This window comes from Podarcis gaigeae (genome assembly GCF_964106915.1).
Source record: "Podarcis gaigeae genome assembly, chromosome: 7".
Lineage (NCBI taxonomy): Eukaryota > Metazoa > Chordata > Lepidosauria > Squamata > Lacertidae > Podarcis > Podarcis gaigeae.
Window position 1 is genome coordinate 88385046 of NC_139683.1, and position 25817 is coordinate 88410862.

Below are 25817 nucleotides of genomic sequence, written 5' to 3' on the forward strand. Positions count from 1 at the left end.
AACTTTGCAACTGTAACGTATTTTGGCTACAGATTAATCAGTAAGCAGAAGTGCAGTTTAGTGCAGTGTTTTATCTCTTAAACTAAAATACAGCTATTCTCAAAACAGTTTCCTGTATTGAATAATGATCTTCAGAAAATAAGCTACAATCAAGCGAAGCAGTGCTGGTGGGAGAAAGCTCTTTATACACCACTCTTTCCTGCATCACAGTTTGAAGGTAGCAGCATCTTTAACTTACTTAAAATGAATTGAACACTTTATTTCTGAGCAGAAATAGAAGGTGAATGCAGTTGAGCATGTACCAAGTTGTAACCGTTAAGTGCCGTATGCTAAACATACTTTTGGAGGGGAATTGCCACTCACCTACTTCCCATGCATTCTTATCACTGCAATAGTGTTGTGAGCTTACAAAGTAGTTTCGGGCATATTAAGAGTGGTCATCTATATTTAATCTTAGCTACTATCTCACAACTGAATCGGCGAGTGCCGACAGAAATGAAGCTACAATGGGACTAATGAAAAACATGAGGGATGTCTGCATGCTAAAGAGAAACTCTGGGATGTTTCAGACAGGGTCTACAAATTATGGCTGGCTGTGAAGTCCAGTCCCCCCAGGAGAACACAACAATATTATAAACATTTTATCAACACTGTTTTTTATTAGCACTGTATTGTCTGATTAAAAACTGAAGTTGCATAGCTAAGGTTTTATGTAGGTTGATGAACACATGCGTTAAAAAAAACTCTTGACTTCTGAATAGCTGCACTGCTTTTTACAGTTCTCCTTCATATGTCAAAGACCGTATACTCAAATGTTTAAAAAATGTTTAAAAAATAGTAAAGTGAATGTTATTTCTAGTATAAGCATCAAAATATGGGGAATTTTGGATTTTGGCTTTTTAATTTTTAATATGTATGAATGCCCCAGTATTTCACAGAGTTGTATGGCACCTTAGAGACCAACTTATTTTGTGTCATGACTACCATCTCATGCAGCATACCTACCTGGGAGTAAGTGCTATGGAATGTAATCGTGCTTTACTTCCTTCTACATAGGTTCTACATGCAAGACATACTGAGCTATAACTAACAATTGTGCTTCAGTCAGCTGAAATGCAACTTTTAGCTTTTAATTAAAAATGAACAATCTTACAAAGGAATGTTACCATTTAAACTAGCTTCCTGCTAATCCAAGAAAATAATAGAAATATCTAGCCTCTGTTTGATTCATTTCCACACTTGGGTCTTTTTTATTTCTCTCTGTGCCATTGTAAGCTTTACGGGCCCAAAGAGAAAATTATGCCCAGCAGTGGAGCAGTTTAAAGAAGCTCCCACTCCGGCTCATGCAGCTGAGAAGTGGGTGGTTCAAGAAAGCCCACTTCTCAGCTGATCAAGCCCCCTGCCTCCAGCTTGAAGGTCCCTCAGCGGGGGCTTCATTAAACTGCCCCACTGAGGCACGGCAGCCGCACACGCTTCAGCGGAGCAATATAAAGAACCCTCCTTCCTATGCAGTCCCTCTGGGATATGAGGGCCAGAGCTCGATGGCGGTTTTACCCAGTATTTATTGCAGGTGAAGCAGCCATTGCTGTCTGGCCCTCATACCGGTCCCAGCCCATGTATTGATACAACGCCCAGGCCTAGTGTACACCACAACCACTCACACATCACAACCACACAAGTGCCCTCACAATTAAGATTAGAAAAAGCATTTTAGTTCTTTCCAAACCTGATTTGGGAGGTAGGAGTGATCCTCCTGAAGAGTGATTAATTTTCCCTCCCCAGCTGCAATCTTGAGGAAGATCTCCCCCGCGCGCGCACACCAATTAGGCTTGGGGAAAAACCTTCTCTTGAAGCCAAGTTTTCTCCCTAATTGGGGTGCAGAGGGGCTACAACTGGGGACCATAAAACCATTGTTAAGACATCTGTCGAACAAGCAGGCCGAGGGATGGGGGGAATGACTGAAGAGAAATGGAGCAGAGTTGGAATCCTTTGCTCACATAGGACTTGATCTTGCCCCTGGTGTTACTCCTATGAAAAAGGTGTTAACAAGAATCCAAACACTTTCTTAGTGGAGCACTTCAGATGGCTGCCGCCTCTGTCTTTCCCAAATCTCAGAATAAGATTCCAGTTTGGCAGCCAATCGCAACACATCACCAGGAGTATATAAGCTTTGGCAAGGGAACATCACTCATACATCATGCTAGGACTCTCTCTGTCCAGAAACACATGACTATACAAGTATGAACTTGATTAAAAGGTGCTTTGTGCAAACAACAAACCACCAAGGAAGATAGGAAGGGTAGATGGATAACTCTTGTGCTCTCAGACCCTTTACAGGTACTCTGCTTCCGAACTCCAGACACACACATGCACCAGGAATCCCAAATCCACTGCAGCAACTGGAAGCTGAAGGACAAGCCACCCTACATAGGTAATCTGGGTGGGTGATGGGTAACCAGGGATTTGGTGGTCCATTCCTTAAACTATGACTCCTGAGCATCCTCCATCTGTTCCTTATAAGCATCCCAAAATGTGCAGAGTTTTCCTCTTCTACCCTAGAACAGAGTTTTTCAACCTTTTTAGGTCCATGGCTCCCTTGACCAACAACATTCTTTCTGCAGCACTGCTCTGAGACTCAGAAGCCCAGTTATGTCACCCCTTGCCTGCAGAGCTGGCAGCCCCTCACCCGTTTTCGAACACCCTCCCTTGTGGAGTGTTCCCTCAGCCTCCTCTTCTCCCCTCTCCTTGGGAGTCCTCTGGGCAGCCCAGTTGACCCCCCTGCCCAAAGGAGAGGGGCCTCCTCACACTGTCCCACAGGGGCCTGGGAAGCACCCCCTGGCCAGCCCCCAAGGCACCATTCACCTGGGGAATTTGTAGCCAGAGCTGTTGCAACAAACAGCTGTAGAAGCCTTTGGGAGGCAGAGATATGAGAGGGCACCAGAGGAGGGAGGGGCAGAGGCCAGTGTTGCCCATGGCACCCCTGACCATCATTCAAGGTACCCCAGGGTGCTATAGCACGGTGGTTGAAAACCACTGCCCTAGACAGAATGTCTAATCTGGATAAAAGATTGGATAACACTGGAAAGAACAGACATTTTAGACCTTGAAAGTCATTGTAACAGATTTGGATGGCACGCCTTTCTCGGTTATAATAAAGCTAAAGTGCATAGCGGATTTACTAGTTACATTCTCAGAAATGCTCTATTTAAAGTCTGGACCAGATATCAACCTCTTATTGGAGCCACAAACTCCATGGTGGATATCACCGTTGGAAGCACATGCTGTTAGAAAATTGAACATGCAGACATTGGGCCTCATATAGGCAGTTAATAACAGAAGACCAAGGCCAATTAAAGTTAAAACCAGACCGGGAGATAAGGCAACATTTATCTGACTGGCTCCAATACAATCAGCTGAATAGCATTTTCCGATCAGATATTAAAAGAGATTTTGGCAAAGAAGATTCAAAATTCCAATTGATAGTATTAAAAAAAATACACGAAACCTTTATCCAAAATGTATGATTTCCTATTGGAGTGAGACATGAAGGATGAACAAGTAAAGGAGGCTCAGATAAAATGGGCCCAAGACATTGGCAGGTCTGTATATTTAGAACAGTGGGAGAGGCTATGGCAAGTGGGTATTAATTTCACAGCCTGCTACTGTATCAAAGAAAACTTTATTAAAATGTTCTTTAAATGGTACATGACACCAGCCAAGCTCACAAAACTTTTACAAGTTAAAATCTATTTTATGTTGGAAAGGCGGAAAGTCTGCTGGAGATGTGAAAAGATTAAAACCTTCTGGGGCATAATACATGATGAGTTTAAAAAAAAATGCTCAGGATCTCCATAGGAAAAAACCTGAGGCATAATAGGGAGTGATATCCCACAGAATAAGAAAATAATTTTTTTATATGCCGCAGTAGCCGCCAGAATAGTTCTAGCCAGCAAATGGAAAGACAAGACAGTATCCTCTAAAGAAGAATGGATTTATAAACTAAGTGAATACATAGAGTTGGCAAAATTAACAGCAATTATAAGATCTCAAACAAATCAAAATTTAAAATCAGAATGGAAATGCTTTGAAGAATACATGGAAAAATGCTGCTCTGAAAAGAATATGTTAATATGCATAGATTAAATGTGTAAAGTGGATGTGTGAATATAAATATATGGTTAGCAAGTATAGATTACGTATGTAAGTATGTAAAGTAAAGGTGAAAATAAAATCAGAAAGGGTTGTAAGAGATAAAGATGAAGATTTTTAGAAGAAAGTCGATCCGTGATGGAGGGAGGTGACAGGGATGGGTAAGGTGTCTTGCTTTAGTTTGTATAGGTAGCATATGTGTTTCTATGTGTATTTGTGGTATCTGTACGTCTTTGTTCATATATATTTTTCCCCTCAATAAAATATTAAAAAGAAAACCACTGCCCTAGATTATAGGAAGAGTCTAAACTGACTGGAGAATCTTCCCTTACCTAATAGGTTATAAGACTGTCCAAATCCCAGTGAGCTCTCATCATGCGCTGGAAAAAGCAAATAGTTGTAATTATTATTTATAACTCCACCCATCTGGCTGAGTTTCCCCAGCCACTCTGGGTGGCTTCCAGCACATATAGAAACATAATAAAATGTCAAACATTTAAAACTTCCCAATACAGGGCTGCCTTCAGGTATCTTCTAAAAGTTGTGTAGTTCTTTTATCTCCTTGACAACTGATGGGAGGGCGTTCCACAGGGATGGTGCCACTGCTGAGAAGGCCCTCTGCCTGGTTCCCTGTAACTTCTCTTCTCGCAGTGAAGGAATCGGCAGAAGACCCTCGGAGGAAGACCTCAGTGTCTTGGCTGAATGATGGGGGCAGAGATGCTCCTCCAGGTATACTGGGCCAAGGCCATTTAGGGCTTTAAAGGTCAGCAACAACACTATGAATAGTGCTTGGAAACGTACTAGAAGCCAGTGTAGGACCTTTAGGACTGGTGTTATATGGTCCCAGTGGCTACTCTCAATCACCAGTCTAGCTGCCACATTCTGGATTAGTTGTAGTTTCTGAGTCACCTTCAAAGGTAGCCCCACATAGAACTCATTGCAGTAGTCCAAGCGAGAGATAACCAGAGAATGCATCACTCTGGCGAGACAGTCTGCGGGTGTGTAGTGTCTCAGCCGGCATGTCGGATGGAGCTGGTAGACAGCTGCCCTGGACACAGAATTAACCTGTTCTTCCATGGACAACTGTGAGTCCAGAATGACTCCCAGGCTGCACACCTGGTCCACACCCACCTGCCCCACAAAGGGAAGTGCAACCAACTTCAATAAAAGCCCTCCACCTTTTCTTAATGCTAGCAAAACTTGTAATGTATTCTCCCTTGCAGGATCAGAACCAGGTTACATTGAAGCAGAACAGTCGCAGGAGAGAGACACTCTACATTTGATGAGTAAGTACTTTGCCCAGAACAATGTTATATCCAATGGGTCTTTCCAAATACTGACGCCAGCAGAGTTAAAGAGGTGAGAGCATTCTTGTTTGAAGAAAAAGGACATAGGCAGTGGCATCTAGAATAAAAAGACTATTAAGCGTTGGCATCGTTTTTCATTTACTCATTACCCTGGGTCACAGCTAACGTCTTGTAACACCTTGCCTATGTTTCTCTTGTCTCCTCAGGCAATCCAGCAACCATCCTGCAGACACAGAAGCAAGAATGCTCTTCGCAGATCATGACATGCAGACCACAAGGGATGTCTACAGCTTCAGCAACCGCCAGTGAGAAAGCAGCTTTTTTCTCTAGAGTTGCTACCATTTTGCTCCTACAGGTTTTTGTGCCTTTGAAAGCTGAATGACAGGCAGTGTGGCAAACAGGTGCAGCTGCACTCGGAGAAGTCTGCACCAGTGAACCCCTCTGGCTGTTAACAATGTTTTCGAAGGCAGAGGACTCCTGTGGAAACAAAAATATGGCAACCCTCGCTCTGTGGTACTGTCAGGCCTCACTCCACAACTGATATTGTTCAACAAAATCTGTGACTGAATTGCTTTTCTTATGGTGACTAAGCAGTTAGGGAAGCCTCTCCCCTTATTGGTCACCTCAGATGTCTTTAGAGGACATACAATGGAAGGGATTATCCACAACAGCCCTCCTGGGTTGAATGTCTGTATCTTGCCTATGTTTGTGACTTCTGTGTGTCATTAATGGGTGGACATCATGAGCACTGGCATAGCAGGATCATAAAAGTGGCCTGCACAAGGAGCCAGAAGAACTGATGCTAAACTGTAAGATACAGTGGACCCTCTGGATACGAATTAAATTAGTTCTGGGGGTCCATCCGCAACCCGAAAAGTCTGTAGGCAGAGGTGCTGCTTCTGCGCATGCGCGTGGTGCAATTGAGTGCTTCTGTGCACATGTCAAGCGTGCAGAGCACTTCTGCACATGGCGAAACCTGGAAGTGTACACTTCCGGGTTCACCACGCTCGTAACCCAAAAGTTATGTATCCAGAGCGGTATGTAACTATAGGGTCCACTGTATTAAAATAAGATGTAAGAAGTAAAACATTTTAAAACCATGGTTCTGTTTAGTCACTTGGCCAATTGAACTGATGAGAGATCCCTCTGTTTCCTTCACTAGCCTCTGTTGCAGTTCTGCTTGTCTTTTGATATCTTAATTGACCAAACTGGATACTTTTGTTTAAAACATAATAAAGACACTATGCCACTGAAAGGTAACTTTAACAAAAACAAAAAACCTTTTGTAATGGAATTCTGTTTTTCTCTCTCTCCCTTATCTGAAATACAACTTTGGAAGAATGCTGTACAAATGTCAAGAGAGAGAACAATATTGGAGAATTTGCAGATGTGGAAGAAATATCGCAGTGTGGAGAACATCTTCTAGATTTTAATATGGTAAGCTTAGCAAATATTTCGCAATAGCCAGCGCAACTGGAAATCAGTTCTAAGTCACATGTGGAACCCCAGTGAGTAGAGCAGATTCCCCATTTCAGAGGTTTGCCTCTCAGTTTGTGGAGAGGGGCAGGGAGAAATAAGGCTTGCAAAGGGTTCATATGAGTAGAGTGCCTGAAGAAGGCAGGCACTGGAGGTTGCAGAGGAGCAGTTGCTGACTTTCCTTTTCAGACAGCTTTTCACATCATGTTGAATCCTCTTATAGATGTGATGGGCCCCAGAGGGTGCAGTGAGAAGTGGGGAGAATGAAAGTCCCTATTGTGTGCATGTAACTCTCTTTGGATCTCAGTCAAAATGTGTAATCATAGTGCAGTAACACTGAGATTTAGCTTTTCTGTATATAGGATTACCATACAGTGGTACCTTGGTTCTCAAACGTAATCCGTTCCAGAAGTCCGTTTGACTTCCGAAACATTCGAAAACCAAGGCGCAGCTTCTGATTGGCGCAGGCACCCCAGAAACAATAGCGACAACCGCATCAGATGTTTGGCTTCCAAAAAGGTTTGAAAAGTGGAACACACACTTCTGAGTTTTTGGCTTTCAGGAGCCGAAATGTTTGAATACCAAGGCGTTCTAGAACCAAGGTTCCACTCTACAATGTTTGAATGTTTATTTACTAAGGGAAATTTTATATTCTCTTTTGCAAAGCTGTATTCTACATTTTAATTTCTTAAATCTATAGGTTTCTTCTGTACATGAAGCAAGGTGTGCAGATCCCAGAAGTTCTGAAACAAAATCAAATGGCATTAGGAAAAAACTATACTCCAGTGACAGCCCCAGCTCTGAAGGCACAGCATCAGAAGGTGGAAATGGATGGGGAGATCCTTGTGAAGAGCTTTTCTCTCGAACTCAGCTATAAAAACTGCAGAGTAAAAAAAGTATGGTTTAAGAATAGCATGAGATGGAAAACTCTTCCTGAAGGTCTGTGACTCAGCAATGAATTGATTTTCCCTTTGGGTTAATGGATTCAGAAGTGTATTTATCTTTCTCTTCTTGATATTTTATTTTCAATAGTTGGGAACATTGTCCCATTGAAGGCTTTTTTTCTCTCCCTCCAAACTGTTAGTTCCTTAGCCATTTGGACCTAGATTAGATTGTGTTGTCAAATCAAGAATGGATGTGCATGTGATTTGTCATGGTAGTATCACTGCTCTTTTGCATCTTAGCTGCAGTTATTTTTATTTTTAACTGTAGCCTTATCAGTATTACTATCTAACTAGCATTGCAGTGTCCACAGCTATTCAGATATTTTATCTTTTGGCTTTTAAGATTTGGGAGATAAATACTTAACACTGTAATCTATCAGTGCCTTTCTGAATGTGAGAGGACAACATGTGTGGCTTGTCCAGTCTTTAAGATCTTCTAACTTTGGAGTAGGAAAACTAGGGCTGTGCTTTAGAGACTTTCAGAAACTGTGTTTTCTCTTCTAGGATCTCTCCTCTTAACTCACATATAAACTAACACAGTTGAAACTATTGTTTGTTCTTGCTAACTGAAGAAGCCAAGGATTTTTTCAGGCCTGGGAAAGAAACACTATTTTTTTTCCTCTTCTTCCTTCCCCCTCATTTCTTTGTTCATCTCTTTCAGGGCTCAGTACTGTAAAGTAGATGATTAAAAACAAAATGACACTATGTCCTGATTCCCAAGCACACTTACTTCAATGGTACTTAGGTGTAAGTGTAGTTTGGGTTGCACTGTTAAACCCAATGGATAAATTTAATGGATGATGAGCTTTTTCACAAGCTGCAAAGATTTTGCTTGAATAACTAAAATAATCTTGGAATTCAGTGTTTGGTAATTTATAGGCGAAGGATTAGTGTGTCACTCAAAACAAATCCTGCGGCTCCTGCAGTTGGCTACTATTGTGGTTCTAATTTAGTAAATCTTGTAGCGATCTTTGTGTCCTGAGAGAATGTTAGGAGTAAGTTGTGTGTTGTGGGTGGGAGTGGGGAACGTGATGGCGACTTACATGTGTGATTGCAGTAGTGATTGTTGCTTTATGTGACCTGCTCTTAAAGTTTATTTTAACATAGTCAAGGCATCTGTCAAGTTGTAACTGTGCAAGACTATCCACTCCTTGTGCTACTAACGTATTATGCAAATCCTAAGAGCCAGGAGGGGCAATATTGGTTTCTACCATTTCATAGTTTTTAAAAAAAGATCTATACAATAGCAGCATGTTTAAGACATCAGAAAGTGCAGAAAGTTTACTATTGACTTGAAAATGCTAAGCCATTACTTTTGATAGGCAAGAAACTCCTAACAGTTATAGTTGTTTCAAATATTAAGCTGAACTGGCTTTGAAATTTTTATTCTGTGCTAGTGAGCTGAACTAAATTTGAGTTTTGTTGCCTTTTCTTAATTGATAGTAAATGACTTAAGATCTAGGGTATCAACACCTTGTAAGACTGCATGTATCCTTTCTGTTGAAACTTACTCCATTGGCTTGGTTTGTACTTTCCAGGGAAATGTTATTAATAACTGCTTTTAAGCTACATTATTTTAGCATTCATACAACAAATCTTTAGAGTGTTTGGGGTTTTTTTTCTTATTTGAGATTCGGGATAAGTTTTTATATATTTACTTTCTTCTGGAGCTTCCTTAAAAAAAGTTGTATAGCACATGCACTGAGAATATTGTCTGTCAACATGAAAGCAAAAAGAGCGAGACTGATAAATCATAATGATTAACTAAACTAGTAAGTCATTATTACAATAAGAAATGACCAAATGGAAATATTGCAGTGGGCGAGAAGAACCCACACTTTTTAAAACTCAGCTTATTTAGGTAGATCTCAGTGAAAGGGTTGTTGGTTACATTATGATTTAATATTTTAACACCTTTGAAAATGTACATGTTTCATGTGTGGGCAATAACAAATAATATTTATTTGTTCCATAATTGAATGGAGAAAATTCTGAAGCTTTCCAGGGAGGAGGTTGACGTGTGAGTTTGTGTTTTGTTTTTTTGCAAGGATAATTTAAAAGTGGAGATGCTGAGATGCACTGTGGTCTGAGGCGCATTGCATATCCATAGCACTGAAGGATCAGTTTTTTCATTCCTGGGCTGAATTTGTTTCTACTTTTTTGCTTCAAGTGGTTGTATTGTTCTGATTTCACATACACCAGAGTAACTGAATTTGTTTTTTGTGGAGTTACTTAACACCAAATAAAAAGATAAAAGGACAGCTTTGTTGGTTTGTCTGTTGTTATAATCAATGTACAAAATTCCCACTCGCTATGAGACACAAGGTTACATAGGTTGAGAGCTCCTGGGCTTGTCTGTGGTGGGACATATCCCTGTGTTGGATTAAAAGGTCAGACTGCAGCAATTTTATTGAAGGTAAGACAAAGGATGCAGGCATGACCCTCCCACCCAAAGAGAGAACTCTTAACAGCCTATGTTGAAACAAAGTCTTTGGACAGGGAAGACAACCTAAGGCCCAGGGCTGGATGCGGCCCAATTGCCTTCTAAATCTGGCCCACGGACGGTCCAGGAATCAGCTTGTTTTTACATGAGTAGAATGTGTGCTTTTATTTAAAATGCATCTCTGCGTTATTTGTGGGGCATAGGAATTGGTTCATTTCCCCCCCAAAAAATATTGTCCGGCCCCCCACAAGGTCTGAGGCACAGTGGACTGGCTCACGGCTGAAAAAGGTCACTGGCCCCTGTCTTAGGATAACCTAGAAACAGAGCTGAATACAGCACTCAAAAATGGTGCCTGCTTCTCTTCCCAAAATGCCCAGGCCAACAGAGGAACAAGACCTTTAAGTATACAGTGGTACCTCAGGTTAAGAACTTAATTCATTCCGGAGGTCTGTTCTTAACCTGAAACTGTTCTTAACCTGAAGCACCACTTTAACTAATGGGGCCTCCCGCTGCTGCCACGCCACCAGAGCACAATTTCTGTTCTCATCCTGAAGCAAAGTTCTTAACCCGAGGTGCTATTTCTGGGTTAGCGGAGTCTGTAACCTGAAGCGTCTGTAACCCGAGGTACCACTGTACAAGAATTTACCAAGGAATTCTAACAGCTTACCAAGAAGTCAACAGCCAAATGGGACAAAAATTTCTGAAACCTTTTGAGTAGGGGTGGCCTCTATCTGGTTTTCAACATTACAGTATATCACTAAGCTATATCACAAGTATATCACAATATCTGAAATAAGGATGGAGCTATGTAGAGGCATTGGCTGGTTTTACGGTTTTTGCCACATGGTGATTTGCATGCGTGTGCATCCACCCACATACCATGATTCACAATATATTGCCAGGTCAAAAATTATGAAAAGGATATCACAATATGGACTTCAAACCAGTTTTGGATCATATATTGCCTATCCCTACTTTTAAGGGCCAATGTGGTATAGTGGTTAAGAGCGGTAGATTCGTAATCTGGAGAACTGGGATCGCGTCTCCGCTCCTCCACATGCAGCTGCTGGGTGAACGTGGGCTAGTCACACTTCTCTGAAGTCTTTCAGCCCCATTCACTCAGTTTGTTGTGGGGGAAGAAGGGAAAGGAGAATGTTAGCCGCTTTGAGACTCCTTCGGGTAGTGATCAAGCTGGATATCAAATCCAAACTCTCCAAACTCCTTTTAAGTAGCAAATAGTTACTTGAAACACTAAAATAGAAAATATATTGCTACAATTGCTATTTATGCTACAGACTGGGATAGTATTAGATTAAAGCCTTGAAATGGTAGTGGGAATTTTTTACATAGCATGTGCACAGGGTTGTTCCCGAGTCACAAGATAAAACACTTGCTCAAGACGCAGTGATCAATTTTGCATGTTACATGTAGAAAGGGGATATAATGTGGCACTTGTGAAGCATACATGAACTGTCAATGGTCAACCAGTGCTTGTCTTGCAAAACCTGTCACCTGAAACCCTGAAGCATCATCAAGAACTGAAACTAGTGGCCATCAAACTGGCGGAAAAATAAATCATTTACACCCCTTGAAATTGATGATCCAAAAAAGTGGCACACTGCATCAAATTTAAAGGAGCTACCTGAAAGTTGTAAGTTGAACAACAAAGACGGAGATCAGGAGGAAGAATGATTGCCGCACTGTGGACCCAGAGGTCACCAAACATTTTAGACCAGTGGACACATGTTAAATTTTGAGAGCACTCTGGGCACCACTCACAAAATGGCTGCCATGGGGCATGGGTGGTAGGCAGGAAATATTTGGGAATGCCTTGGTGGCTGAAATGAGGCAGAAATTACAGCCTCTGAGACTTAAAAGGAGACTCTGAGGAAGGTGAGCAGGATTTTAAATCTGATTTAACTGATAGCCTCCTTCTAGTGAAATTTAAATATGCCAAAGTTAAGGAAAAGAATGGGAAACACTTATTGTATATGTGTAAAATAATGTAAATAAACTGATACATTGGCAGGCTTATACAGCACACTTGCAATCAGCAAAAAGTTGGATAACAGTAGAAGAAGAATTGATGAAGTATATGTATGGAAATGCAGAAGGAGGAACAGGGGTGCCGACTTATAAAAAATATTGGGCGGGCCCATACCGGGGTCCTGCCCCGGGAAGTTTTCTAAATTTTAGATGAAAATTAGTGAGTTTTAAAGTTTTTTAAAAGTATTTTAGAGTCATATGATCAACATTAGAACTTCGAAAACTCGACTCTCTATAACTCCACACTCCGGGGAACTCGACAAGCCTGAAACACTTTTTGGCTTTGAAAAAAGAAACAAAACATAAACACGCACGGTATTTTCGTAAAAAGCTAATTTAATTTACAGTAACAATTATGCTTATAGACTATTACAGAGCAGTGAATATATAGCTCTGAAAAGACTGAAATGATATTTAAATAAATCCTAAACTATCATTAAAAGAATAAAACATAAAATATTGCTGTAGCACAGTAATAGCACTTTGATTAATAAGTGAAATAGCTAATTTAAGCTTACTTTGAATAAGGCTGAGGGTTCATTAAATAAAAATAATATCTCAAAGTTAATGCTTTAATACAGTTAATAAAGTTAATACAGTATGCCTAATACTGTATGTAAATACTGTAATACTGTATGTAAATAACGGGCTTTAATTGGGTCTTACACCCTAAAAATATTTAAGTATTTGAAAATAACTAATACAGTACCATAGTAATATAGAAATACAGTACTAAACTAGTACTAATATTTCGAAACTGAAAATTTAACATTCTGTATGTATTTAATTCTCTATTTTATAAAGATTTTTAATATCTGGCAGTGAGTTTGGAGTAGCCCAATGCAAAAATCCTGAGGATCCATGTGGATCCGTGCTTTGTAACCACGTTTTTGCACCACTGTGACCCTAGGCAACAGTGGGTGCGTGATTTTTTTGGTGCAAGATGTAGCCATGAACATGCTATGTGATCTGATGGTGAATTTGGGGTGACCCAATGCAAAAATCCTGAGGATCCATGTGGATCTGTGCTTTGTAACCACGTTTTTGCACCACTGTGACCCTAGGCAACAGTGGGTGCGTGATTTTTTTGGTGCAAGATGTAGCCATGAACATGCTATGTGATCTGATGGTGAATTTGGGGTGACCCAATGCAAAAATCCTGAGGATCCATGTGGATCCGTGCTTTGTAACCACGTTTTTGCACCATTGTGGCCCCAGGCCACAGTGGGTGCGTGATTTTTTTGGTGCAGGCTATAGCCATGGACATGCTATGTTATCTGATGGTGAATTTGGGGCGACCCAGTGCAAAGATCCTGTGGATCCATGCTTTGTAACCACGTTTTTGCACCATTGCAGCCCCAGGCAACAGTGGGTGCATGATTTTTTTGGTACAGACTGTAGCCATGGACATGTAATGTGATCTGATGGTGAATTTGGAGTGACCCAATGCAAAAATCCTGAGGATCCATGTGGATCTGTGCTTTGTCACCACGTTTTAAATGGGGAGGGAAGGAAAAACACAGAAGGGACAAGAAGCACAAGAGGGGTGTGCGGAGAAGCAGCTGGCTAAGAATGCAGGGGAGGAGTTTAACGGGGTGGGGGGGAGGAAAGGAAGGCAAAAGTCCCCCCCCCCAAGCCAGCCCCCTCCCTCTCTCTCCCACCTGCGAGTCCCTAGAGCACAGAGAGGAGGAGGTGGTGGGCTGGAGCCTGCAGGCAGTGTGACTAGGAAAGAATTAGAAAAAGAAGGACTCAATCCTTTCCTTAACCCTCTGCTTGCCAAGAGGGCAGGGGATTCCCTGCTCTTTGTTGAGTTTGAGCAAACGCAGCCACAGAAGCGGGTGGGCAGTAAGACCCTGAGGCAGAATGCAGGAAAGCAGCAGCTTCCGCCTTCCCTCCGCCCGATCTTATTTTTGCCTGATTTTTGCCTATTTTTGCCCCTGCGCTCCGGCGAGTCAGTTCCAGGGACCACACATTCGCTCAATAACACGCACAGACATTTCCCCTTACTTTTTAGGAGAAAAAATCTGCATGTTATAGAGCGAAATTTACGGTAATACTTTTCTTAAATTATTGGGGGGGCAGAGCCCCCCCAAACGAATTTTTGAGGGGGCTCAGGCCCTCTCAGGCCCCATGGAGTCGGCGCCTATGAGGAGGAACCAGAAGAGGGAATGGAGGGAAGTCATGAGGTCTAAAGAACCTCAAAGATAAGGTTTTGAAATGTTTTTGTGAATGGGGATGGGGGTTGTTTTTTGTAAATTGTGGAAATTAATTGTGGAAAAACCAATAAAAAATTAATTACATTAAAAAAAATATGATTCCCCCCTTCACTTCTCACTTTTCTCTGTAGCCCCCTAGCCTCATTCTGTGCCCCTCCATTTATGTGGTTTTTCACCTGGGGGCCCCTTGGAATATCCTGGGGGGCACCATGGGACCATGTGGCCCCCGATTGGGAAACACTGATTTACTTGGTCACTAAGAACCTTCTGCATTCTGGGTGTAATCAATCAACATCTTTCAGGCACAACACACAACTCTCAGAAACCTTACACACCTGAGCAATAGGCCTAGCATCCATGAAGCTCTCCACCCACACAAGACAGATTTTTCTAAAGACTTTTAAATAAAAGTTTTTTAAAGCAAGCATCTGGCTCTCCCTTCCATGCACTTGAACTGTTGTGTACCATGGCAGGCACTGGATGACTTGCTGCTATTCGCATTATCAATGTTTTTATCCTATTCTTTAGCCAAGACAGACTCCTACAGCAACTTACAAATAAATATTGACCTCTTAATGTTACACAAAATAATTTATTGCTATGTAAATTTGTGTAGGATTGCTGCTGTAGGACTGCCATTTTGTGGTGGCACACCAACACTTCATCAAAATCCCAAGCCCGCCCATGTGTCCAAAGATAAGGAACCCTTGCAAAATCCCACCAGTGGGCCTTTTCCCCCTTTGGTCCTGTACCCACTGCAAAAGTTTGTTACCCACCACACTGCTTGGTGTATATGTGCAGAAGGCAGCAGTTGGCCCAGAAAGAGGATGTGGAGAATCTAAAGAGTTGATTGAAAATACCGGTATGATCACATCAAGGCACTGATAGTTTCAAGTTGTTACTTTTTGAAAGTAATTAAACTAAGCACAACTATCAGTTGTTGAAAACTTTTAACTGACAGTTGGAAGCCAGTTGGACAAATTGATTTGGTTTTAAAGCACTGTTATCTTCTGGAAATAGGAACAATATCTGGAACAAAGATTCTAAGGACAAACAACTAATTGCTATTTAATGTAATATTTTATAGTGCACACTCTACTTTGCTCTTTTCGACATTTAAAATAAAGTTTAGAGCGGTAGAAAAGATGTCACCCCTCTGATTTTCTTCTTTACCCCTTTGCAAGTAAGGGAGATTGCAGCATGATGGCGTTTCAGTACCTCCAGCCTTTCATTCAGCATTTCAGCAGCAGTTACCTTCTCTTCAAAGTCCCTTAACAGCAGTGTATTCCCAAGTAAGCCGCACTTCTGGTAGAGCCTCTGATTGTCCATTCGCAATTTGTCCCTAGCCTGTTTAGTCTTTGTTAGAATCTCTCTCCTTTGGGCCACTAAAGCCTCAACTGCCATTAGTTGAGACCTTTGGCCATGATTCTCTCCTTCCACAAACTGCAGTTTTTCCTTCACTTGAGTAAGAACTTGCACTGTGTTGGTTATCTTTTTCCGGAGCTTCATAAGCTCCTCATTGCGCTCTTCAATCTTTTCATTGTAGGTTTGGTTCTCTATTTTCAGTTGCTCAAAATCTATTAAGTGCAGACCTTCTGCTAACTCTTCCATGGCTTTTAAACTTGCATCAAGCTTTTGGATCCTGTGTTTCAGCTTTATATTTTCCAGTCGAACCTAGCATGATAAAAACTGAAGTGAGTCTACAGATATCCTACCCAAGTTGTGCAAATGCAAGGATCACCTCTACCACACGACTTCCCCCACCCGTCTCCTCTACATACAGCTCTCATTTTCCCCAAATCTGTTCCAGGGAATTTAAGGAAACCCCAGAGCAGGTAGGAGAGGCATGGTGGAAAGTTAAAATGTTAAAAATGGAAGTTACAACATGCACAAATATACATTTCCTACAAAAAGAGAAAAAAACCCTTGCTGGGATGGAACCATAGACTTAGTGCTACTTAGAGTACAACCCAAAGGATTTAACTCGAAGCAGATTTGAAGAACTCGAGGAATGGAATAGAAGCAGCCACAACTCCCCTATTGACTGTATGTGGAACAGTTGATGTGGGATGAAACTCTTCCAGGTGAGAAACTATTATGGGAGGTGATTGGGGTTGGAACAGGAACTGTCGGGAGTTTATGTGAACTCTGGATCAGTCTTTACCAGCCGTAACACCTATAAATAAACCTCAATAAAATTGACTTTTAAAATAGTTCAGACTACAAGATGCTCAGGATGTTGCCTCTTACTTTTTTTTATCACCATAAGTTTCTATGTATAATAAGCCTAAGCACATGTGATGGACATAACTACATAGGCTTTCCTTGTTTACCCGTGGCCCTATTATTGACTACAATGGTACCTCGGTTTACGAACTTAATCTTTTCATGAAGTCCGTTCTTAAACCAAATCCATTCTTAAACCGAGGCGCGCTTTCCCTAATGAGGCCTCCTGCCGCCAGTGCCCTGCTACCGTTCGGCTTGTTTGTAGACCGGAACACTGCTTCTGGTTTTGCGGAGTTTGTAAACCAAATAGTTCATTAAAGGGCTGTTCATAAACTGAGGTACCACTGTACTATTACTATCAGGGTTTACAACTTGGTTTTGGTATCGTTGCTCTAACATGGGTAGCCAATGTTGTGCCGTCCACATGTTGATGGACTATGAGTCCCATCAGCCCAAACCGTTGGTTATGCTGTCTGAGGCTGCTCAGAGGACACCATATTGCCTTATCCCTCCTCCACTGCAGAAGCAGTTTTAAAGCATGGAAGGGGAGGGCAAATATTAACTGTGCATGACACCTGAAATAATAAACTGCCTAAGCTGATAAGACCGTAATTTCCAGGGGAGAATTAAGTAGCTGCACCACAGTCTCCTGCCAGTGAGGTGGCTGGAGGGAGCCGAGGCGTGCGTTTGGGTTTTTTCGTTGATGGGTGAGGGGGAGAAGCAAGTCTAATCCATGGCTGGACTGTCTGGGCAGACTTCTCCGGGCAGGTCTCACCTCCGTCATCTCCCTTTCCTTGCTCTGCTCCCTGGCCTGGATCTGGCCCACTCTGTCGACAGCGGCTTGCTTGCTCCCCAGCCGGCGCCCCACGGTGTACACGGCCACCTCCATCTTGAGCGCCTGGTGGGCCTTCCAGGCACTCTCGACCTTGGCCAGCTTCTGGCTGCAGGAGAGGCGGGCGTCGTCGATCTGCTTCTGGAACCAGGCGGCCTCGTCGGCCTGCTGGGTGCGCAGCTCCTCCAGCATGGCCAGGTAGCGGCTGTAGCGCTGCTCCTTGTCCGAGATGTGCTGCTCCAGCTCCTGCCGGACGCGCTCCTTGCTCTTGGCCTTGTTCAGCAGCTCGCTCAGCTTGCTCTGCAGCTTGGCGTTGTAGTGCTGCAGGCGCGCCCGCTCCACCAGCAGCTGCCGGTACTGCTCGGCCAGCTCCTGCCGCCGGAGCTGCTCCTCGGCCTGGCGCCGCTCGCGCTGCTCCTCCGTCTCCTCGGCCGGCGCCGCCGCCTCCTCGGCCTCCCAGCTCCCGGCGCTGCTGCCCACCTCCAGCGACAGCCCGCTGGGGCGCCTCAGCTCCAGGTCCCGCAGGCTCAGGCTGATGCGGCGCCCCAGTTCCACGCCGGTCTGCAGCGGAGGCGGCTCCAGCAGCTCTCCCGCCGCGAAGGTGGCCTCGCTGGGCAGCGCCACCGACACGGAGGGCGCCTCGCGCGGCTCCACGGCCTCCTGGGTCTCCGCCTCAGGCGGGGCCCCTTCCTCCGCCGCCGCCTCCTCCTCCCCCTCGCCGCCGCCGCCGCCCTCCTTCTCCTCCTTCTCCTCCCCCTCCAGCCCCCCTTCCACGGAGCCCGCGCCCTGCTGCTCCGCCCCCGCGGAGGCCTCGCTCGCTTCCTCCGGGCCGGGCGCCTCTTCCGAGCCCGGCTCCTGCGGCTCCCCTTCGCCCGCCGGCTCCTCCGCGCCCGCCGGCTCGGCCTCGGCCCTGTCCGCCGGCGCAGGCTCCTCGGGGCCCGAGGCGGGCGCTTCCTCCGGGCCCTCGGCCTCCCCCGGGGCCGCCTCCGCGGGTTCAGGGGGCGCCTCCGGCGGGGGAAGCGGGGCCTCGGCAGCCGCGTCCCCGCCCGCCGCCTCCATGGTCTCCGTCTCCTCCATGGCTTCCCCGGCTCCGCGCAGCGGCGTCTCCGCGTCTCCACAGTAACCGCTCTGTGGGCGGGCACGGCGGTTGCCAGGGGAAACGCGGACCAGAGCTGCGAAACTCGATTCGCCGCTCTCGCCTGGGCCACGCCCACGGGCCTCTCGGAGCTGCTGATAGGCGAAGGGGAGAGCCGCTCAACCGGCGAGGCGAGACGAAGCGCGAGGCCGAGCCTCGAAGCTCGATTGGCCGCGCCGGCCTTGGGCGCCGATAGGCGGAGGTGGCCCGGCGGGGGCGGGGCCCGCCCAGCCTCTCTCACGTCAGCTGTGCGCCGGCCTCCCTCCCCCCTTTTTGTTTTCCCGAGGGCGGGGGGAACCAAGATGGCGGAGCTGGGCAAGAAGTACTGCGTGTATTGCCTGGCCGAAGTGAGCTCCCTGCGCTTCCGCTGCACCGAGTGCGCCGACATCGAGCTGTGCCCGGAGTGCTTCTCGGCGGGCGCGGAGATCGGGCCTCACCGGCGCTGGCACGGCTACCAGCTGGTGGACGGCGGGCGCTTCACGCTCTGGGGCGCCGAGGCCGAGGGCGGCTGGAGCAGCCGCGAAGAGCAGCTCCTGCTGGACGCCATCGAGCAGTTCGGCTTCGGCAACTGGGTGAGGGAGAGGGCGCTCCCCCCCCCTCGGGGCTCCGGCCCTCCCCGCCCTCGCGGAAGGGGCTCTTCTCGCGTTCCCTGGGCGCCCCCCCCCCCGCCTCATTCGCGTCCCGGGCCATTCACCCCTTTGCCATGCTTTCTGTGGCCAATAATTTAGAAATTTCCAAAGATGGCTTAAATATCATTAGAAAATGCCATTACTTGTCAGCTGATTAGGACTTCATCTGTCACGATGTTATGACTGGTGGGCTGAGTAATTTTCAGCCATCTCAAGAGGGTCCTGGCGGCAGTTTGAGAACCCAAGAAAAAAGGCACCATTGGATACATTTAATACTGTTCTTTTAGAGAGCTTCAGTTTAATGTGCATGTATCAAGATGTGAATTTGTGGGGAAAGGAATGGATCTAACAGCTCGAGTTAGGGACTACTTGATCTTTGTGTGTGCATATAACAAACTATCGTTGCTGTTTGGGGTAAATCCTTGGTATGAACAAGCCCTAGCATTCATTAACACTATTTATAAGTATTATAATGTGAAATATTACTCTCTAGTTTTATGAAGGAATGCCACTGCTCTTATCTAGAAATTGACATTTATTACATACTGTATAGGGATGTGGGTGGCGCTGTGGCTTAAGCCACAGAGCCTAGCACTTGCCAAACAGAAGGTTGGTGGATCGAATCCCCACGACCGGGTGAGCTCCCGTTGCTTGATCCCTGCTCCTACCAACCTAGCAGTTTGAAGCACGTCAAAGTGCAAGTAGATAAATAGGTCTACTTCCGGCGGGAAGGTAAACGCCGTTTCCATGTGCTGCTCTGGTTCGCCAGAAGCGGCTTCGTCATGCTGGCCACATGACACGGAAGCTGTATGCCGGCTCCCTCGGCCAATAAAGCGAGATGAGCATCACAACCCCAAAGTCGGCCACAACTGGACCTAATGGTCAAGGGTACCTTTACCTTACATACTGTATATGGGATAATCTTATAATTTTAAAGGTCTTCATATATTTAATTTTAATTTTATTCTAGGAAGATATGGCTGCTCATGTTGGAGCATCACGAACGCCTCAGGAAGTGATGGAACACTATGTAAGCATGTATATACATGGTAACCTTGGGAAGGCCTGCATCCCTGATGTTATTCCCAACAGAGTGACTGATCACACCTGCCCAACTGGAGGCCCACTTTCACCTAGCCTGACCATGCCTCTGCCACCTCTAGATATATCAGTGGCTGAACAACAGCAGCTGGGATATATGCCACTTCGAGATGATTATGAGATTGAATATGACCAAGATGCAGAGACTCTAATCAGTGGCCTTTCAGTAAACTATGATGATGATGATGTCGAAATAGAATTAAAAAGAGCTCATGTGGACATGTATGTAAGAAAACTGAAGGAGAGACAGAGACGAAAGAACATTGCCCGTGACTACAACTTGGTCCCTGCTTTTTTAGGCAAAGACAGAAGAGATAAAGAAAAACCTTCAAAACGTAAAATCACAAAAGAAGAAAAAGAGCTGCGGTTAAAATTAAGGTCTCTCTATCAGTTTATGTCTTGCAAGGAGTTTGATGATTTCTTTGAAAACTTGCACAAAGAGAAAGTACTTCGAACCAAGATTAGGGAACTACAACGATATCGGCGGAATGGTATAACAAAAATGGAAGAATCTGCAGAATATGAAGCAGCTAGACACAAACGAGAGAAAAGGAAGGAAAATAAGAATATTGGTACTTCAAAGAGGGGGAAAGAAGATGGTAAAGATGGGGAATTTGCAGCAATTGAAAACTTACCTGGCTTTGAACTGTTATCTGACCGAGAGAAAGTGCTTTGTAGCTCTATTAATCTGAGTCCAGCACGTTACGTGACTGTTAAAACTATTATCATTAAAGATCATCTCCAAAAAAGGCAGGGCATTCCATCAAAAAGTCGCCTTCCTAGTTACCTGGATAAGGTACTAAAGAAAAGGATTTTGAACTTCTTAACTGAAAGTGGTTGGATATCCAGGGATGCCTCTTGAATCTTGTTCTTTCTCCCTTGAAATAGTATGAACTAATAGTCACTTCACTTGCTTATCCTTTTCTTAAAACCTAGGATTCTCTTGTAAAAGCTTAAAATCCTAAACTGAACTGGATTCTTCTGTATTGAATCATGCAAATGCTAGATCGTACTTTGCGACCCAGACAGCTTCCTTGAGAGGAGGAAATTGCTTTTAAAATAATTGTGGGATATGTGACTCACTTATCTTTGACTAGTATAGCAAATGTGGCAGTAGTTACTGAGATCCACCTCTGCTGTAGAAGCTATTTGTGTGGAGAGGGGGAGACCTTCAGCTTCTTACAGACATAGTGCAGAGTGAAGCTGCAGTCCTCTGTACACTTACTTGGGGAGTAAATCTGACTGAATTCAGAGGAACTTGCTGTTGAGTAAACTTGAATAGGATTGGGGTGCATGTGTCTTTTACTAAATCCTGGGTACTAAACTTCAAAAGCACAGAGAAATTAAGATTTTTAGTGAAGATCCTTAGCTATAAGCTATGGTTCATTGCCAAAACAATATATTTTGCTGCAACAGTAGAAGAGCATAATGAACGCAAATCAAGAGGGCATTAAAGGGTATCTGCTCACTTGCTTGAATGTACACATGGCAATTTTAAGAGTAGACTGGCTCCACCAGCTAGCTGAATATAAACCCATGACTTGTCTTTGGCAAGTAACTGGCATTGTGATTCTGAATGTAGTGGTTAGCCAGCAGCTCTACATGACACCATTTCTGTGACTAAAGACACAGTGAAGAATCTTTGCATGCACAAAGGTTTTCTCTGGATTCATATAGAAATCTCATACACACACATCCGTTACATGGCGGTAGGCACCACCTGGCTCAGTAGAATCCACTGTCACAATATGTGCTTATGGGAAGTTTGCACCACTTGAAACTATGACCGGTGGGTGGGATCTTAACAGGTTCCTTGGTTTTTCAGTCTTGGGCAAGAAGCAAAAATATTGAGGCTTTCTAAGCTGCTGCCTAGATTACAAATTATGCAGGCAGGCCTGATTTAGGCCAAATTGCCTCTTAATGCAGCAGGTAGCATAGTTATCAAAAGAGTAAGCTTGAAAAGGGTCGTGTCAAATGCAAATGCTCATTTATCAGCTGTTGGGACAAAGTATAACTTTGCTGTTACCACAATCCAGTCTGGGATAGCTCAGTCTGGAGAGCATGAAACTCTTCATTTGCCTCATGTTGGGCAAAAGGTTCCTGCACTGCAGGGGGTTGAACTAGAGGACCTTCATGGTCTCTCTCAGTTCTCCAATTCTAGGGCAGTTGACTGTGTGCCCAGGGGCCTTGTCCTTTATACAAACTTATGAAGTGGGGCTGTGCCTAAAGAACGGCTTCCTGTATGGTGTAGATGGAAAAAGTTTTTTTAAAAGCACTTCTGCAAGCTCTCCTGTCCACATCAAAGGCTTCATTGGCTTGTGGTGATAATGCCCAGGGCTAAAGGGATGCTTCTGGCCTGCTAAACCGTCTCTGGGCCTTGAAAACACTGATCTTCATGTGCAGCTCTACCATAAGTAGGTTTCACCACCAGCTTCCTTGATGACTCTTAACTATTCAGGATTACAGATTATTCCTCAAACTCCTGTGAATTCAGAGTTGAATCCACCAGCTGATGTGGTTTATAAAGTGGGAGAATTCAGAATTTTGTGTAAGGTGTATCACAAGATTCTGAATTCTCCCACTTTATAAACCACACCAGCTGGTGGATTCAATTTTAAATGTGTCACTTCCCCCTAGTGCAATGAATAACACATCAGAGGGAGGCATAGCACAAACCTGTCACTGATACGTGGCTCCTTACACATCCAGTGTTCAGAAAGGACATGGCATTTGCCATTTCATTCTACTGCACCTATAGATCCATTTATCTGCTGTTGCATGTGCTGGTGTTTAACCCCTACTCTTTTTCAGCTGTTATACATGGGTAGCTCGGCAGCTCTTGCACATTCCCCTTTCCGGCCGCTAATGGACTAGAAATAGCACAAAGGTCCCTGAGGAAACAATAGTGTTCTTTTTCAGTTTGTGTGATTGACAAAGCAAAGGTTTTCTCTCATTTTATATGTGACTTTAATTATGATACTTTGTTTTTGACAATAAGTCTACTCTGGTCAGAAACTATGCAGTGTTTTATGGTCAATGCACTGTTCCATCCAGAGGGGTCAGTCCAATAGGACTGAAGCACAACTAACCCTAAGTAATGACATGTTTTGTTATTCCTGCCCTTCAAAAACTGGTAAACTTTGTTAACATGAGTGCCACTATCTAAATGTATTTATTTAGCTCTAGTGCCATAACTGTAGTTTCCTGAATGTTAATCAATACATCTGCTAGACAAGGTTGATGTAAGCCTTATATTTCATTGGCAGCCCTTTTAATGTTGCTTAAGAGGAGCAACTGGTGCTAAATATAACTTATTTGATAATCTGAACAATTTTTAAATGTGTTAATATTTATTACACTTCTGCAAAGGTCTTTACAGTGTGGCATTTTCACATTCATGCAAAGCCTCTTAGCAAAACTATAGTGAATAAATACTTTAATATAACTGTTTCATTAAAATTATTTAAGGGTGACTGAAATCTAATAGAGAAATATGGGCATGTAAGGAACCACAGTGGCACTGTGGTCTAAACCACAGAACCTAGGGCTTGCCAATCAGAAGGTTGGTGGTTCAAATCCCCACGGCAGAGTGAGCTCCCGTTGTTCGGTCCCAGCTAGCAGTTTGAAAGCACGTCAAAGTGCAAGTAGGTACCACTCTGGCAGGAAGTTAAACAGTGTTTCAGTGCGCTGCTCTGGTATGCCAGAAGCGGCTTAGTCATGCTGGCCACATGTCTGCGAACAAACGCCGGCTCCCTCAGCCTATAGAACAAGATGAGCATGCAACCCCAGAGTCGGGGGTACCTTTAAGGAACACATAATTATTTATTAGCTTTTAACAGTTAAAAGAAACATTGAGATTTTAATGCTTATTGTGGGTGGAAACCTCAGCTGCAGGGGCCAAATGCAACTCCAGGCCTTCACATTCAGGTCTCAAGACTGCCCAGGCTACACCTCACCAAAATTATACTACACACCCTTGTTTTTTTCTAGGTGGAATGTGTTTTTGAACTTGGGGGATGCCTCTTGCAAGCCAGAAGAGGTGGATGCTATATCCAGCAAAGTTATCCCATTAGCACAAGGACTTCCACCTATCCAATGAGATTTCCTTTCCCCAGGGGCCTCCGAATCTGCTGAGGAGAGGAAGGAGTCCTGTTGTGCAGACACAAGCCTTTAACTAATGGTACAACTTTGCAGGATAAAATCCTTGACCTTTTCATGGCTTAGAATGCAGCCTATAATACAAAGGCTGTTCTAATCATTTCTACCTCGGACTATACCTACATTTTGGCTCCAGATGTACCTACTATTAGCATGTGCTTCCCTGAATATCACCCACAAGGGAATGGAACCCATGGAAAAAGTGCTCTGACAGAAATAGTTCAGGAAAGACATCAGACATACTTTTCACAGGCATGTGTCAAGTTAACACTCTTAGGCCAGTTCACAATTTGAAGGGAAAGGATGTTAAAATTGTCAATTCATTTCTTGCCGCTCTCTTTTCTAATCAGATGTAGCATAAAGTATCCGTGCGCATGAGAGGCAAATCATTTTTAAGCAGTATATACTACTACACAGGTGCTATTACTCTATGCTATATATTTCCTTTTCCATACATGATGTTGGCAGGACTCCATAATTTCATTCACCATGGGAACTGCTGAGCCGGTTTCTAGAGAGCACAATTCCCAGGAGAAATGGTAATCTTCATGCTCCATATAGTTGAGAAGAAGCCTATATTCTGGCTGTGCAGTTGTGACTTGGGGGAAGGAGGGAGGTATGTCTACTTGTTTTTGCACATGCTAGGAACTCCAAGCAGCTGGAAAAGCTAGAAGTCCATACACATCTCCCTTCCTGTATCATCATTTGGGGCTGTGTGTTTTCATGTTTAAAAGTAGAGGCTATCCTCCATTATAGTTGCGGGTGATCTATCACATATTACAGCTAGCCCTAGATGGGCATTCCCATTTCTATACAAAGACACATTCAGTCTTTGTGATCATCATAATATGCAAAAGTTATCATAAAGAACAAGTAGCATATAACAATAGTGAGCAGCTTCAAGAGGATTTCACAACAGTTTCAAGCATGGATTTGTATGTCTGGAGTTCAGCAGAACTTTGGAAACCACAGTTGGCTGTGAGGAGGAATTTTTGCAGATGCATCTGGGAGTAGAGTATGACACGAGTGTCAACTAAAGGACAAATTAAAAGCATGGCAATATCTAATCTGACATTTAAAAGGCCTGTCAATGCACAAATCTGAGTTCTGTTGTTGTTGTTTTTTTTTAAAAAAAACCACAACAGCAGCTAATTA

General features: G+C 44.0%; 3 protein-coding genes across 17 annotated transcripts in view; 2 read left to right on the forward strand and 1 right to left on the reverse strand.

Moving 5' to 3' along the window:
* KIAA0232 overlaps positions 1-10137 on the forward strand; it is a 48284-nt gene extending 38147 nt beyond the window's left edge. For all 14 annotated transcript variants that reach the window (XM_083748565.1, XM_083748560.1, XM_083748555.1 and 11 more), the window contains 6 exons: positions 109-217; positions 2327-2431; positions 5373-5435; positions 5663-5761; positions 6796-6893; positions 7633-10137. In XM_083748565.1, coding sequence (XP_083604691.1) covers positions 109-217; positions 2327-2431; positions 5373-5435; positions 5663-5761; positions 6796-6893; positions 7633-7809 — 651 coding nt within the window. In that variant the 3' untranslated portion in view covers positions 7810-10137. The remainder of the gene's footprint in view (positions 1-108; positions 218-2326; positions 2432-5372; positions 5436-5662; positions 5762-6795; positions 6894-7632) is intronic.
* Positions 10138-15622: 5485 nt separating this feature from the next.
* Positions 15623-18716, reverse strand: CFAP184 (cilia and flagella associated protein 184; the record flags this gene model as incomplete). The annotated part of the gene is made up of 2 exons (XM_083749575.1): positions 15623-16255; positions 17583-18716. 2 exons carry the CDS (start codon positions 18714-18716, stop codon positions 15710-15712), a joined length of 1680 nt encoding a protein of 559 aa, XP_083605701.1. The 3' UTR covers positions 15623-15709.
* A 313-nt stretch (positions 18717-19029) lies between these two features.
* TADA2B (transcriptional adaptor 2B) lies at positions 19030-23949 on the forward strand. 2 transcript variants are annotated; one of them, XR_014566706.1, is made up of 3 exons: positions 19066-19346; positions 20374-23018; positions 23058-23949. XR_014566706.1 is itself a non-coding variant. In XM_083748656.1 (2 exons), the coding sequence occupies exons 1-2, from the start codon at positions 19077-19079 to the stop codon at positions 21364-21366; spliced, it is 1263 nt and encodes a 420-aa protein (XP_083604782.1). In that variant the 5' UTR covers positions 19030-19076; the 3' UTR covers positions 21367-21788. The 2 variants fall into 2 exon arrangements, 1 of the variants encoding a protein (XP_083604782.1); XM_083748656.1 differs by lacking the exon at positions 23058-23949 and having other exon boundaries at positions 19030-19346; positions 20374-21788.
* The last annotated feature ends 1868 nt before the right edge of the window (positions 23950-25817 follow it).